This window comes from Metopolophium dirhodum, chromosome 5 (assembly GCF_019925205.1).
Source record: "Metopolophium dirhodum isolate CAU chromosome 5, ASM1992520v1, whole genome shotgun sequence".
NCBI lineage: Eukaryota > Metazoa > Arthropoda > Insecta > Hemiptera > Aphididae > Metopolophium > Metopolophium dirhodum.
Genome location: NC_083564.1, coordinates 5,730,287 through 5,747,505, shown reverse-complemented (window position 1 = coordinate 5,747,505; position 17,219 = coordinate 5,730,287). Strand labels below are relative to the sequence as shown.

The window sequence follows — 17,219 nt, the reverse complement described above, 5'->3', positions numbered from 1 at the left end:
CTTAGTGGCTATTACTATGTATGCACTATGCGAATGTTATTCCCGCTTATAATACTACTATATAATATATTATAATACAACCCGATACTATAATAATATTATACTAATAGGTATATAGGTGCAATCGGATGGTTCTCGGACGAACTCGTTTTTTGTGTTCTAACGCTGTTTATTGCAACACAGTGCCAAGTGTGTATCGATTGACAGCGGCGCAGCACTCGACTGACAGTAATACACACACACTCGTATATATATTATTATATATATAATATGCACTACGTAACGGTGTCCCGAGGTACCTCGCCGGTCAGCGGCCTGGGACTTTGGGGAATGACTTCTATAATACGGAAGTCGTTATACCGGAACGAAGCGCGGAAGTATTCGTGCGTGCGCATCAAAAATCGCAGTTTTTTTCATTTTTAATTCTCCCCTTCTCTGAGCCGAGGTGCAAAATTTTGTGTCCGGCTATCCAATTTATTGGCGTTCCGCATCACGCGTGGCTCAGAATCATATTATTAAACATAAAAACACCAATGTATTACGCTTATATACGTAGGTATACAATGCATATTTTAAATTGGAAAAATAACCAACCCACCCACCAGCTACTGTAGTTAATATTATGTTATATTATTATTTTTAATTGCGGTTTAACCAAAATTTACAATATTTTGGATGCTGTATATTATTTTTCTGTCCTCCAGAGAGATTGGCAGTTTAGATGATTATATATTTTACGCCCGGCACCGGACCCTACGGTGTTATAACTTATAATAATATAAGAGGTGCATCGTGCCAGTTGAACGTAGTTCAATCCATATAAAAAAAAAATGTTTGTTTCGTTTGAATAAAAATGTTGTCTAATAGATTGATATTTGCATACAATATTATGTGTTTTGTTAGGAAACTGCAGCGAACGTTGAAAATATAATGAGCTTCAATAGGTATAGGTACGAGTATACCATACTATTATTATTGTCTTATGTTTTCTAATCTGAAAATCGGAACTGGTCGTTTTTCTGACATTCGAATCTCGCATTTAACGCGAAGTGATAATTTACGGTGTCGAATAATATCAGCACAAAAATACGTATACGATACGCGTATATAAATGTGTATATAATGTATAATATCAGAACTCGTATTTAGTTGGTAAACTGAAGTAAGTCGTCAGAGTGCGAGTAATTGATGTCACGTATGAGGTCCGGAATGGAAACGTGCTCGGAAAATGTGTGCGTGGACGGCAAGCGGGAGGAAAATTCTTAGGGGGATGTTCTGGTGGAAGGAAAGCGAAAGACTCGATCCTAGTTAAGTCTTTGAATTACAATCTTACGTGACCCATTTGCACACAACAGCAGCAGCAGCAGATCCGATCCCATACTCACACGTCTGTTCCAACGTATACCCCTCGCCACTACTCTCCCATGAACCTTTCGTTGAATTTCGCGAAAACAGGGTATGTTACGCGTGGGGGTGGGAAAAATACACGCGTGCGCGACGACGAACCCACCCATAATACCACCTCGCTCGCGCAAACTCTCAATGGTAATTGTTTCGAGCGACAGCATCATCTCCACGATACTCGCATGCCACCTAAGTATAATTTAAATTTACATTTATTACACTCATATGCATTATAGGTACGCATGAAGGGCGTAAGATTGGTGGAATTGGTTTTAGATAGAACAATGTCACGAGTGGTCGTGTAAGTGCGGGTATACACATTGGCACATTCCTTAATAGGAGTCTGCAGGTGTAACTTTTGGACCGGTCTATGCTCTTAAAACAAATAAAACATCGAGGCCGCATTTTATTGAAGGAAATTATATTTGATATATATAATCGACGAATCAGACCAAGCAAATATAGAATGATAATTATTAACAGAAAGCCGCGAGGGAATCGGTAAAATCGATATCGACAAATCGATGATCAACATCAATCCGTCACAGCACTATGGTTTATCACTATCCGATAGTTGACGTGGTGGGAGCTTAAGAACTCGGGGGAGACTTACCTAAATTTATTGGTGGCCAGTTCGCCAAGCTCGTAGAACTTTATCTCCTCGGAGAACACGTCCAACGGCACCGTAGTTGGCCTCCTCAGCCGGCCGCCGCTCTGGTAATAGTAGAGTATGGCGTCGAACGTCGGCCGGTTCCTGTCGAAGAAGTACTCGTTGCGCAGTGGATCGAAGTACCGCATCCTTCGACACGGGTCGCCCAGCAGCGTATCCGGGAACTGGTTCAACGTCCGCAGCTGCGTCTCGAACCTCATACCGCTCACCTGTATGACAAGATTCGAGAAACAAAAACGTAAGTATAAAGTTTGTGAGCGTCAACGTTTAGGGATACCTGTATGGTACCCATACTTAAGATTGTTATGAATTTATATAATTTTTAATATGTAACATAATATGATAGTGTGATATTTTACTATGATCTATAGAAGTTTAGCCCGTTTACGCGGGATCAATAATTCGAGTCAAGAAAACATGTTTATGATACATATTTCATTGTTCTGATGTATTTTTACAACAGGCCGATAGTTTTTTTTATCGTCAAATATAAATATATATTGATTCCAAAAAGTATTTAAACACAAAGACTGCAATAATTTTTCGCGTATTATTAGATTAGAAGAACATTAATTTTTATTTTCCCGGAGAGTGGCGACTATAGGGGACAAAAAATCATGCGTTATTGTTACAGGACAAAATTAATAAACGATAGGTTTATGCATCACGACCGTAGTGAACGTGGTGGGTACTCGATTTTTGAACTAAAATAGCCAATAGCTATTATAGGACTTTCCACAAAACTTTCGTATAATCAAACATCGAACCTAACCTTCTCACAAAAAAAATCAACGCAAAAGGTAACAAAAAACTTTGTTGTATTACTTCACGCAAAACCCGAAAATGGTGATAGAATACGTAAAAAAAAAAAACAATGAATTTTGCCCGTAACTCAAACTTTAATATAATATATCACGTATATTGATATTTATTATTTTATGAGATAATTTTTTTTCTTCATCTATCCGTTATAATTTCCCAAAAATATGCAGATCAGTGGTATGTGGAATGACGCAGTGGTATAATAGCCTGTGAAGGTAAGGTCTCACGGAACAACATTGGATATTATGTTTTTAACATTACGAGTCCACATAACCACTAAGATTGAAGTGGATGAAATAGACAAGCTCGTAATGCTCGTGTGTACTAGGAGTAGGAAGTAGGTACCAAGCTAAATTTTTTTTTTGGCTAAAAAGCACCATGAATGATAAACTGTATATTTATTTACCTAGGTCAACTGTGTACGAAATTATTAAATTATTGCCGTATTTCAGCTTCAACATTGTTGCATTTGCATGTTTTTTTTTATTGCTTATTAGATTTATTACCCTGTAAGCTATACATTAATTTCATAACTTTACGAATGAAATAAAAAGCGTCGTAGTGCATATTTAGAGGTTTTATGATGTTAAAGGCATATTTTCTGATCTTATAATACATACAGATTTATAATATGATTCAAAACTTTATAAATTCAAATAATGACTGCATTGATTTGTGATTTGAGTGTATTGTGGATATAACATGAATCAACATTGCATTTCAGGACCTGTATTTATTTTATAAGATTATGCGTATTTTTGTTATTTTTAATAAGTGATCTATTATCATATTTAAAGGTAAGATTATTATCTAGGGTATATTAAATGTTTTTATTGACATTTGAAGCAAGTTATGATAGTTTAAATATTTACAAAACATGCACCCTGTAATCAGTTTTGAAATACTCATAGCATTAATTAAAATATCAATAAAAATTTCTGAGATTCCCTGGATAATAATCTAACTTATAAACTTTAGAATATAGGTCAATTCCCTCCAGTTTTAAAAACCACATGGTAAAAATGTAAAATAGATTATTGTAGACGTAAAATGTGCTATGTTGTACGGTTGTTAGATGGAGACAACATATTATGAGGGTGTGGCATCCTCTTAACACTTTATTAAATTTAAAATTAACTTCCTGCTATATAATATATCTTAATTTCAAAATAGACAACAAATATTAAAGTTAACAACTAGTGCAAAACAGCACATTGTACATTCGGAACATTTTAAGAGCATTAAAAAGTTGGAGGCCCAAGCATTGTTATTTGTAATTTAATTGCCTACAGTAATAATAATATTATATACGTAGCACCGGAGCTTTGAGACGAATAGTGCACTCGAACGACTGATATTATGGTGTTATATATTATAATAATACCGTACGTACGAGGATATAGGTAGAGGCGTTAATTGGTTTTAAAAATATATATTATACCTCTAACGTCTCACGTAAGAACTTAACTGTGCAAATATATTACGGTAGGTACCTATGGTGTTATAGTGGTAGTGGTGGTAGTTGTAGCGCTGTGGTAGTAGTAGGTACAGTACTTCGAACGCGAAATAAGAGTATTTTATTATCGCGAGCCAAAACAACAAACGCCTTACAAACGCACAGCCGTGTGATTAATTTCGAAAACGAATGGCGTTTCGCCGGCGCGTATCGCATAAAATCGCGCGGAAACACACACTTATACAACATAATATATTATATTAGCGTTTATTTCTGGTCGAGTTTGATAACCACTAACTACGCGGAGAATTATGTGCGCGTTTTACCTACCGGATTCCAGCTGTATGATATATTATTACAATATATTATATCGTAACCTAAACCAATCAAACTTCGTACACTTTACGTGCGTGCACGTCGTTGTTGTAGAGAGCAATAATATTATAATATTACATTATGGATATTATTATGTTAAAGATAATAATCATCGATAAAAACTAGAGCGCCTAGGTGAGATATGACTATTATATATTATTACTACCATCATCATCATCGTCATTATTATTACTGTTATACTATCGTTATTGTTTTTATTTTGGATATTATTGTTGCGTGCATATAGGGTATTATGTATATGATTATAGATAGATACCGTTCAAACGATAATATAATAATATACAGTAATATTATACCTATTTTGTTTTTAAAACTCACAAGCCCGTCGTTAATGCGTCCTTCCTATTGCCTATAATATTGGTACCCTGGTTTATACAATTATGCACTGCAGCCATGCATGTGATTAAGCAAAGGTGTGCTTTCGTATGCATATATGATATTGTACGTTTGCTCATCGTATAATATTATTGTAGTGATTTACTGCAGCTCCAGTTGCCATACAAATATGATAAACAAAACTAAGACATTATTCAACGCGCGCGAAGAAGACGTTTTTATTTTTATTATACGTATTATTATAGAGAATTTATTTTTCACTGTACGCGTTCCGAGAAACTTAATAGCGAAACGGTAAATTACACTCCAGGGACACATTTTAATAACGCTTTGGAGGAGAACTCGTCCAAGATCTTGTTCGAATATATAATTGAAAATAAATTAAACTTCTTACATTAAATCTTAAACTTATAAAAAAGATTGGGCATGATTATTATTTTTCGTAGCCGTGTTTCTCATTTTTATTAAGCTTATTATGGGTTAAGGGAAAATATATCATATTATATTATTATTATTATTAATATTATTATATACGAATTACGATGATCATAAATAAAATAAATAGTTGGTACATTTACATTTTTTATATATTTATTTTGTTGATTTCCATTTTAGTGGTTTAATCATATAATATATTATAACTTATGCTTATAAAATGTTATTGCAAAGTCAACTATTTGTTTATAATTAGTAATAAATATTGTAATACTTCCAAATAAAAATGTAATTGATGAGTTGTTATTTTTTAAAATAGTGTATATTGTATATGTAGATATAAACTTCTGTTGGAAAATCATCGATAGTTTTTACAGCATTTTAATAATTATAAAAATTATTTTATTTCCCAAAATAATTGAATTCATTGCACATTAAAATGTCACTGCACATTAAATAAAATTAAAATTATATCCAAAGTAGGTTCTACGAATATTTTATGTCCTCTGGTTGATCATATGTTATTAACATCATAAAAATATGACAACGACTGGTATAATAATATAAAAAATATGTATGTAGAAAAAGTTTGAGAATTATTTTATAATCTGCATAATATAAACATTAAAAAAAATAATAAATGTATGTACCCATAAACAGTATTATAATCTATAATATCATGTATAATATACTATTATTTATGATATGTTGTTTATTCTATTACTCATTTTAGTGTTGTATTGATGATAGTTAATGAACTCAGAACTGTCAATATTAAAATAGCGAATAATAGAATGTGATTAATGATTATATGGTAATATTGTTCTAATAATTAGATACCGAAAATTAACAAAGTAACATTATAATATATTTTTAGTTCGATTTCGTGTTTATTGTTTAAGAAATCGAATTTGATGAAGTATAATATTTTATTGTCATTTTTTATTAAGAAGAATATATTTACAATCTATTTTTACAATAATCAATAAGTATGATGACAAAATTTTATTTATATGACATTAAGAATATTAGAAAAGGGAGGCCCTCAGTAATGCTACCTGACAAGAAATTTATTGTCATACCTTAAATCAAAAATTTATTTTACACAAAATATATTTAAATATGCATAATATTATAATTGTCTAACCGCATCGGTATCACGGGGTCGTATTATATACGTACAATGCATCCAATCCCGATGTAGGTTAATCTGATTCAACTGGTCAGGTCTACAGGTTTCAAAACTGGTACTCGACAAAAGAACGCAGACATATATTATACTCCCAATGTTAATTAATAAGCGTGTTATACAATATTGGAGTGATTATGCGGACGTTATACGCGAGGGTGGGTAATTCGTCACACGAAAGGATGACGCGCATTATAAACCATTAGAGAATCATTAATTTGGACCCACCGCAGCCGTCTAAAATAATAAATAACGTACATGACTCCATATATATAAATATATTATATATGACACTCGGTGCTCTATACAGAGTGTTCTCTTCTGCACTTCCCGTCACACAAAAATAAAACCAAAAAAATCTTTATTCTTCTCACCCGTTACCCCTCTCTGTTGAGACTATTCTGAAAAAGGACTTTAAAATATTTTATATAATATATTACGATAATATCGTCGTGAAAATAGTCGACATCGACGTAGGAAAAATCGTCGGCAGGCGGTGCAGACGTCACAGTTGGTTCATGCCGTACTCGCTACAAGAGACAATCGTTATATAATATTTGTATGAAATTTATATTATTTTAAATGCTTAAATTTATTTTCAGTGTTTTTGATAATGCTCTCCGTAATTGTGTATTCACTAGGCGTGCGTGAAAATAAATAAATAAAAATAACGCACGAAAGAAAAACGATGCATAGGCACTTATATCATATATCTTAATAATTCTTAATGATATGGTTAAAAATATAATATATGGATTATGGATTATGGATAGAGTTGTAGCAAAAAGAATCGACATATGAATGCGTAAATTGCATATAATATCACTATATTTATAATGTTGGGTATATTAATTACCTACTTCAAAATCGTTATAACAAACGATGAACGAAACTCAAAAATTCGGACGTTAATAATGGATCACTGTAGCAGTGATTGAAAATATGTTTCACTTAAGTTATAAAATGTTGGTATTAATATGTTATTAATGATTTAGTATTTAAAAACGTAATAAACACTATATACGTGACAAGCCCTAAAACCAATGTATTTATAAAGAAGCTTTATATAATACATATTATATAGAGTAGGGGACCTAAATCGTTTGCGGGGTGGGGGAGGGCTAAGCTTCTAGTATATGCACCCTCGTGTTTACCGTTCGAGAGGACATTAAATGCAGTCGTTAATATCCTAATAATAGAAGTGAGTACTATATTATGTGTAATATATAAAAGTACTATCAGAACAAAGTGTAAGTGATAAATTATGTTCGTCGACGTTTTTCTGCTGTTTATGCAAACGATGTACTTTCTGATTGATAATAATATGCAGTTTGTTTCTGGCAAAACGCGAAATTATGACATTTTGTGATTTGTCGAATTCAACTAGTCAAACATGTAATAATATAGTGTTGATATCAAGTATAGGTACTAGTATCAGGGGTTATTTTCTATGGAACATATTATGGTGTATTATAGTTTGTTGGTGCCAAATAAGTTCAAGTTGATGTTTGTATTGTTTTCTTTACTTTTCGAGCGAATCACGGATTTTTATTTAAACATATCCAATAATTATGTGTTTAATTTAATAACAATAAAAAAAATTTGACATTGGATATAATTTTGATTGTTATTTTTTTTTTTTATTTTACTTTTTAGAAGGTTATTGATTTTTATAACAGGAAACAATTACCGTGTAATAAGGTTGCAGTAAAACGTAAGTAAAAAATATGAAGTTTTACATTTTCTTACATAATATAGTGGCCTAGGTAAATTAAAAAAAAATTGTAACTAGCAAATACATGTAAAACAAATAGAAACAAATTCCGTTCAAAAAAAAAAGTGAGCATAGAATACAGCGTACCTATGTAGGTATTTATACTCGTAATTAAAATATCAAATTATCAAACAAAACATGGACAAAATTATTAGATAGGTAATCAAATAAAGAAAATCATAATAACATTTCGGTGGAATATCGAGTGACAACAAAGTTTGAGTTTCTAGTGTTTCTACAACAATACTAAAAATTATATTATTGAAAGAATCGGGTATCCATCTAAAAATAGATGAAAACCATAAGACTGGCGACAGAAAATATAAAAGGGCTCATGAAATTGTGTTTTTACAAAAATCGAAAAAGAAATGATAAATGTGCAAAACCATAATAATTATTAATGAAACATGACAAAATATTACACAGTGTGTGAAAACAAAATATTATATTATACGCGCGGTTACAATTTTACGAAATCGATGCGGCCCGAATGCGATTTCGAATTTCAATTTATTGGGATTCATGCCAGCTTTATAACGAATAACAACTGTTTATGGACACGAGGCGATGTATTCGCATAATATATAGTAATATAGTCTCTGCAGCAATATAGATTCGAACGCGTACTATATTCGACCGCGCGTGTTTCGTCGTCGTCATATACCTCCCTATTTTATTTTCCATCCGAGCGCGTTTACGAAATTTAGCGGTCCGTACGCGTTTTCCGAACATTAACTCGTAAAGCCGATACGCATATTATAATATTGTATAGACGCGCTTACTTGTGTTATATGTCATCGTATATGTAACGGCCGACTATAATAATATAACGACGGGCACGTGGCGTGATATCGATATATACGTGCATTCGTGCGTACATCATCACATTATCGTATACTATTAGAAATCGCATTTAAAGTCTCGACTTTCAATACTATTTGCATTATGAGTTAGGTAATGCAATTGAAAAAAAAATAAAATAATTAATCTAAAAAATAAAAATAATAAAAAAAAGTTGAATTTTTAAATCCGATTGTATAATATAAAAATATAATACTCGTATTATAGAAACTACAGAAACCCGAGCGCCATCAGAATATTATACTATTGTATTTTATTACGTGGTGAGGGGAGAACGTTTTTTAAGACGATTTGCGAGGGGACGAAATTGAAAAAAGTAAGAAGGGATATTAACATATTATAATCTCCTCGTGTCCCACCCCTATAATACTTCGATCACCACATACCCGATGACGCCGCGCAACTTTGTAAAATTTTATCATAATATTGAGTGCGATTATGCTATAATACATCTATAGTACATCCACAGAACATTCGCGTTTACTCATATATTATAATACATTAAAAATATTATATCGATTATAATATGGTTACGCCACAAATAACTGCAGCGTTTGTATGACCATAAAAAGCGTATATTCTTAGGTACAATATAATATACGGGGTGATCCATTTGACGAAAGACACTCACTATTTCAGAAATCTCTATAATTTTTTAGCGTTACGAATTAATTTTTTTTCTATTTTTTATTGTTATTACTGTTTTGAAGTTCTTACTCCTATGTATAACAACATATATTTTTAAATTCATATTCCTAATCAGAATATTTTTCGGAGTATTTCGATCTATAAAAGTCAAATTTCCGACTAGTTGTTTCTTTATACATATTAGGATTTAAAGTTTAGATTAGTGGATCAATAGTGAACAAACATTTTGAGGGGTACGCCTGCATCACTCCACTCCACTTAACAAACTCAAAATACTTATAACTTAAACTGTTCGTCAAGAATTCTATTTTTATACATCGAAATAGGTATATACTAAAAATATCTATAAATTAGTGAAAATATAATTGTTGTTTTATAACTACTAAAAATTACGAATGAAAAATATTTTTAAAACGCTAATAGTTTTTTGTAATATAATAACGTGTCTTACGTTAAATTGATCACCCGGTATAGGTATATAAAATATATGATTAACGATAAGACTTTATAATATATCTACGCGAGCGCGCTTCGAATTCCGCTCTCGAAACTTTTACCCGATTTTAGAGACTAATGAATGCGCACGAGAGCTCTTCACGTTCGCCGAGAAACAGTGGCTGCGGTGGTGGGGGCTGGGGGAAATCGCCCTCGATTTAGGACGCCGTCTCATCTACGCCTCACCCACCCGTAGCCACACCTCGTCGCCCATTGTACGACGAGCATTATATTACATAAAAGTTAAGTACCCGCATACCTATATTTGGTATATAATAGTATGATGCGTATAATATATAAAATATATCATACAGCGTCCTCTTGAACTCTGCCTGCAGCGTTTATCGTGTAACGACCGCGAGCGGCAGTTCGCAGCGCCGCTCGACCATTTTGGGCATAACGACGGAGGAATAATATAAAAATCCCACGCGCGGATATAGTACCGTGCCGCCGTATGCAATTCGATGTCCGACGCACTCGTCTGGGGGATTTTTTTTTTTATTATTATTTTCTTCCCGTCGATCAGGTCTTACCTTTATTATAGTACTACCTACGACGTTCTTAACCGCACAGGCGGGTATAACTATATTATATGCATATAACCATATAGGTGCTTGGCGATCGAGTGCAGTGCAAAATGAAAATATACTTCAAATAAACGCGGTCGGATTCATTTGTAAACTTCTGAACGGCGTTTGACCATCGCCCTATACAGATAAATCTCACACAAAAATTTTTAATTCGACACTCGTGCTCTTTATGAAAATTTGCGGTTTAGTCGTTTTTTTTTCTCTCGATAATATTGTACCACTCTATGTTCGTAGTTTGATATAATTATCTGAGAGGGCTATATAAGACTAGAAAATTATAAAAACATTTAAAACTATAATTAACTATTTATATTTTTATGAACATTTAAATTAAGTTAATAACTTAAGCACAAAGTTTTACCAACAACATTTTTATTGGAATTCTATACTATGGATTCGTAACTATACAAGTGTACAATTACTTATATTGTCTTATATATTATAAGTTCTGTACTTCTGTATAATATTATACCGTGCCTAGTTAAATATATAATGTATAATTTTTTTTAGCTACGACGGGTACTTGTAGAAAATAAAAATCCTACACGATAATGCAAACTCAGTTACCGCAGCTGTGGTGGTGCTACATAATTTTACGCGAGGAACGCGCGTTTCGAGTGCACACTCAACGATATCAATTGATTGCAATTATTATATTATTTTTCACAGAGACGTGTGAATAAAAAAAAGATAATAATAAAAGAAAATTGTTTAAAAAGCCCGATATCCGGTCTAGACGTGAGCGCGGCGGATATAGTATACAAACAGGCGTTTCTTCGGCCACAAAATATCGAAACTCTCTACATCGGTGTCAATATAATATATTATACAAGTTTCGAATTAAATTTGACGAGTAATTGGTTCCCCCACCCCCATCCACCTCGTCCCCTCCAGATTCTACTCTGGATCATCGCGTACACTATATATAAATATACGTAAGTATATTATTATAAGGAGAGGGTGGTTTTCGCGAAAGCCCTTTTGTAACTTCGTCGTGTTGACAACATCGGCGGCCGACACCTCATCCGCAGCTCAGCCGGTCGATCACTATTCCCTCCGAAGTTATGTACCCCTGAACCAACCCTTCGGTGAGCACGCCTGCTGTGTAATTTCAATGTAAATTGACAAGCGATATATATAATATGACAATCGTTTCTCAATGACCACTCGGCGCCCGTCAATCCCGGACCGTTTTGCAAAGTCAACAATAGCTGAAGCGCGCGCACGTCGAGACGAATCGTTAGATTAAAACATCACAGCGGCATTAGAAGAAATCAAATTTGTATAAACTGGTGTTATTAAAAATGTATACGTATATTATACCGGTTGATCCATTAAACGTAAGATACTCATTAGGTATTTCATAAACTATTAAGCTATTTTTTATTTTGTATTTAGGTATGTGTGATATATCAATTAATTTAAAAATATTGCTTACCTATTTAGTCTTATTATATATTAATGAATAAATATTTTTTGCTTATTTTTCGTTCTTTCTAAGGCTGTGGTGTGAATAGGGTTAATACTCACACCACAGCCATAGGCTTTAATGAACCCAACCTTGTAATATTGTATGTAATATAAATTGTATCAAACATTTTGCTCTCGGCAAATTTTTATTATTATTAAAGTTCTTAAAAATATTTTTTACGTAATTTAAAGTAGTTAAAAACAATATTTTTTTATAACGGTTTTCACTTTGAAATTATTTACCTTTTTAGTGACACCACGAATTTTTAACTCTTTATTCCAAAACAGAATATTTTTCAAAGTACTTCGATACATAAAAAATTAATTTAGGACCGAGTAGTTTTTGTGTTTAAGTTTTTGTAGTTTATGTATTTAAAATTTTGATGAGCAGAGTAGAATGGTATCCCGCAAAATTAGTGAACCAACCACTACACCGTCCATATAAACTTTAAATAAAGTTATAACTAATAAACTACTTTTTCAAAATTTAGGTTTTATAAATAAAAATGCTCCGAATAATATACTGCTTCGTAACATGAAATTTAAAATTTTCATTCTCATTGAATATAGTAAAAAAACTTATGAAATGATAATGATAAAAATAGTAAAAATATAATGTTTACAAAAATGTAGTTTTGTAGCAACTTAAAATTATGTAATAAAATATTTTCAAAAACGTTAGTTTTTTTGTTGAAATAATGAATGTCCTGTGGTAAATGGATAACCCTGTATACATCACGTATATATACTTTTGAAGATACTGACACTCAACATTCATAAACAGACACATAAAAGCGTATTATATACTTAATACAGAACTTGTCTTTGACGTAGGTGTATGACGTGCAGACGCATCAAACAAAGTAACGTGTTAAGTGATATTATGCTATTTTTGGCCACAAAATTATGTACATAACTATTTCTTATCAATAAATTATAATATAATAATATGTTAGTTTACTCACGTTGATTGTAACTCTTTCGCAGAAGTCGTGGTCGTGCGGTATCGGTTCGAATGTCGCGCTCCCCGAACAGTGTTGAGGATGACCGTGTGTGAGGCCTGTGCCAAGATTTGCCCCTGGACCACAGCCGTCTTCGTCTTGGGTACTGAGTTTCGGCAGCGACCTAAACAACGTGTACCGAAAATTAATTTTTGACGAAATCACACGGTTTTTACTTTTTATCAATGTTCTAGAGTCAGCAACATTTTTGATGTATGGAGGGCCCAAAAATAAATATACATTTTTACATGGGCCACAATTTGGATACACCTACCTTATTTTATTTCAAATAAACATGACGTATATTCATATCAAATTTAATTTATTTAAGTTCGCAACTCTTAGGCCTGCCTATATTATTTAATAAGGTATCACAAAGAAACAACGTTTTAATCTATCGTTTACAGTCTATACTACTATCTTAGCTTGTGGTTTTTATATAAATTATACACTTGTGAGCCAAATAAAACTTCTGAGCGGGCTTCGGGTTGTTGCCGATCATACTGTTCTAGAGATTCCAATAAAGTACTATAATATGCTCGAATATATTTTATTAGGTTTGTATTCATATCTAGATACAAAATATATGTATAATATTGTATGCTGCAGAGTACATAGTCTTACACATTATGTTTAAAAAAATAGTAGAGATTGCGTTATGTAGGTAGGTATTTAATCTTATACAATCCCTACTGCCTAAGTTGGTAATCTATTATAATATTTAATAATAGACTCTGTAGACCAACAATATAAAATAATTTCAAGAGTCATCTACAACTTCACAAGCTAATCATTTTTTGCCCAATTTATTATATTATAATATGCAGTGCATAAAATATCAAAGTGTTGTTCGCTTCAGAGATTATTGTATATAATAGCATAGTGTAGTATGTATATTATAGAATATAGATAGTAGGGACTCATTCATCGGTGTCCAACGATATTATTCGAGTATAAAAATCATCCGACTATAAGCGCGAGCGATAAACATGAACAAAATTTCTATATAAAAGTATGTTAATATTAAACTCGCCAACCCGTGTAAATTAATATGATATATTGATATGCAATAAATTATGAGTTTCAAAAATGTCGTAAAAGATAACTAAAGACTAATATAATATAATAATTTATAGTCAAATCTATGTTTATTGAATCACTTCCCTTTGATGTCCTCTGAGACGATACTACTACTACATCTTATTATTAATAATTTAGCATTATATTACCTACATACCTAATATAATATAATATTTTATACACACATTTAAATGATACCGATATCGCGCAGAATTCACATTAGTCGATCTAGCTTAATTTCGAATTACCTTTGACAGGCGGAGCTAATAATTTAATAGCTGTTACATATTATATTATATACACTGAAACATGATCATAAACTGGTCGACTTTGTTCAGTATAAAAATTGCTTAAAAAATGGTGTTGAAAATCGTTCTACCGTTTATCCCGATCTCGATTGCGTGAAAAACGTTTTCGGCTTTTCTTCCACATTATTAGTGTACATGGTATTATAATAATATATGGTATTAAATTGTAAGTATATGTATTATGTATATAAAGCCGTTTCGACTAGTGCGTTAGTTATAAATATATAATATTATACGACGTATACATCGCAGCAGTACGTCTGGTCGTGAAGTAAAATAGGACGAAAAAAACGTAAAATATTAGGTATAGCCCATCGAGCTGTTATTGTTATACTGTGGCGTGTTTTTGTCAGCCCAATTACTGAGCATAAAATAATAGTAATAATATAATAACAATATGCGGAAATCCGTTAAAAATTTGCGAAATCGACTGCGATCAGCGTTTCAAGGCTATTGCCACGCGTATACAATATTTAGGTGCCTAACTGCAGTTTATGGCACGCGTATATTTAACATAAAATAGTATATGATGCGTGCGTTTTCATCAATCAGTAGGTTTAGACGACAACGACGCGCGAAAATGGCTCGAGTGTGGTGAGAGGGGGTTGAGACCGCGAAAAGAAAGAGTAAATAATAATAATATATTATGTTTATACATTGGTAGGTAGAAACTTACTACCTATATTTTTCTATTCGCATGCGGTGCTAATATCGGGGTGGTTAGGGGGTGGAAAAAAAACAATTTACCGAGTGCGACTGCAGCAGCGATACGCGTACCCCTAATGTCTCTATTACTGTAGTATATACAATATATATATACAAGATCATAAATCATATAATATACACTCTCAGTGTAATAATGTCTCTGTTATATAAGTTTCCCGCGGCGATTGTTTTGGTAACCACTGCAGAACGTGGGTCGGAGGCACGACTGCCGGTAACCGTGGTTACCGCTACAGACCAGACAGCGCGGCGACAAAACCCATAAACCACCACCACCACCGCCGCCGCCGCCGCCACGACCCGACTGATTATCGAGACTATGTTCTGGGTTCTCTGGGTGTCTGTGTGTGTAGTCTGTTACGACGACGAAGCAAATTGCTGCGTAACCGAAATAATAATAAAAAAACCACCCTTCTCTTATTTACAATGAAAACAACGATGAAGACGGTGGAAGCTATATGGAGGGTGTTGGCAAAAAAAACCCTAAAATTTGAACAGAATAGTATAAAGCTCCGGTAGCAGACGCACCCGAACACATGTATACACGCCACATAGTATATATATTATATAATTTTCTGCTTTTTTGTTGGAAATAGACTTCTTTTTTATATACATTTCGGGTTTTTTTGGAAAACTTTCATACATTCTAAATTATATCGCGTTCGAGTCGACACGTTTGCAAAACGAAAATAGTATAACTTGTACCGTGCGATATTTTATATTGTTATGCGTTACGCGTAGTTATTATGTCATTATAATTGTGTTTGAGTTCGGGCTACTATAATAATAGATCGTAGTCGCTATTGTTAGTTCACCAGTATATTAAATATAATATATCTGTGGCTTGGTGTGGCGCAGTGCGTACACTCAACTGCGGAAACGCACTGAATGTACGTAACGGCCGGTGTTGCTAGTTCCCGGATGGGTGTCCATCCGGGATTTTTAACAATGAATCCTTGCCACACGTACAAAACGTGTTTTTCAACCGTTCCTCCCTTTACTAACAACCTACAAATAAACAAAATAGCTAATGGCCTAAGTTGCCGAACGCAAGCTCAATTTTATTGCTGATATCATGTCATAATCCGTTGATTTGTAGGAATGCCGTGGTCTTATGAGCATTGCTGTCCAATATCATATATAGTAGTAAAGCACATTTTACACACGAAATAAGAGTGGGTTGTTACACATATAATAATAATTGTATATCTTTTTACAGTATTGCATGGAGATGGCTGACCAAGTAACCAAAACAGTTCTAAAAACCACTATTAAAGACATAGCGATGTCAAAACCTCTACACACAAAGAAATGATTTAAATCCAGAAAAACTAATGAAACTTTAATACTACCAATCAATGATTTAAATGTACAATAGAATAATGTCAGTATAAAAATAGAAGCGTTTACGAAAAGCAAACTACTATTTTGAATGCGAGAAGTGTATACCTATTATGTTTTTAGATTCTGAGTGGAGCGATTTAAACCAATATATTGCAATTAAAAAAATATTAATCTGAAGAACTTGAAAGATTCCACTGTTACTAAAAAGTTAAATTAT

General features: G+C 32.8%; 1 protein-coding gene across 8 annotated transcripts in view; it reads right to left on the bottom strand.

Moving 5' to 3' along the window:
• The window catches only part of LOC132944332 (potassium voltage-gated channel protein Shaker), a 205,207-nt gene that overhangs the window by 30,675 nt on the left and 157,313 nt on the right, over positions 1 to 17,219 (bottom strand). For all 8 annotated transcript variants that reach the window (XR_009664444.1, XM_061013617.1, XM_061013616.1 and 5 more), the window contains 2 exons: positions 13,512 to 13,671; positions 2,018 to 2,283 (listed from right to left, as the gene is read on the bottom strand). Coding sequence is in view for 7 of the 8 variants with exons in the window: in XM_061013617.1 (XP_060869600.1) it covers positions 2,018 to 2,283; positions 13,512 to 13,671 (426 nt within the window). In the remaining variant the exon portion in view is untranslated. The remainder of the gene's footprint in view (positions 1 to 2,017; positions 2,284 to 13,511; positions 13,672 to 17,219) is intronic.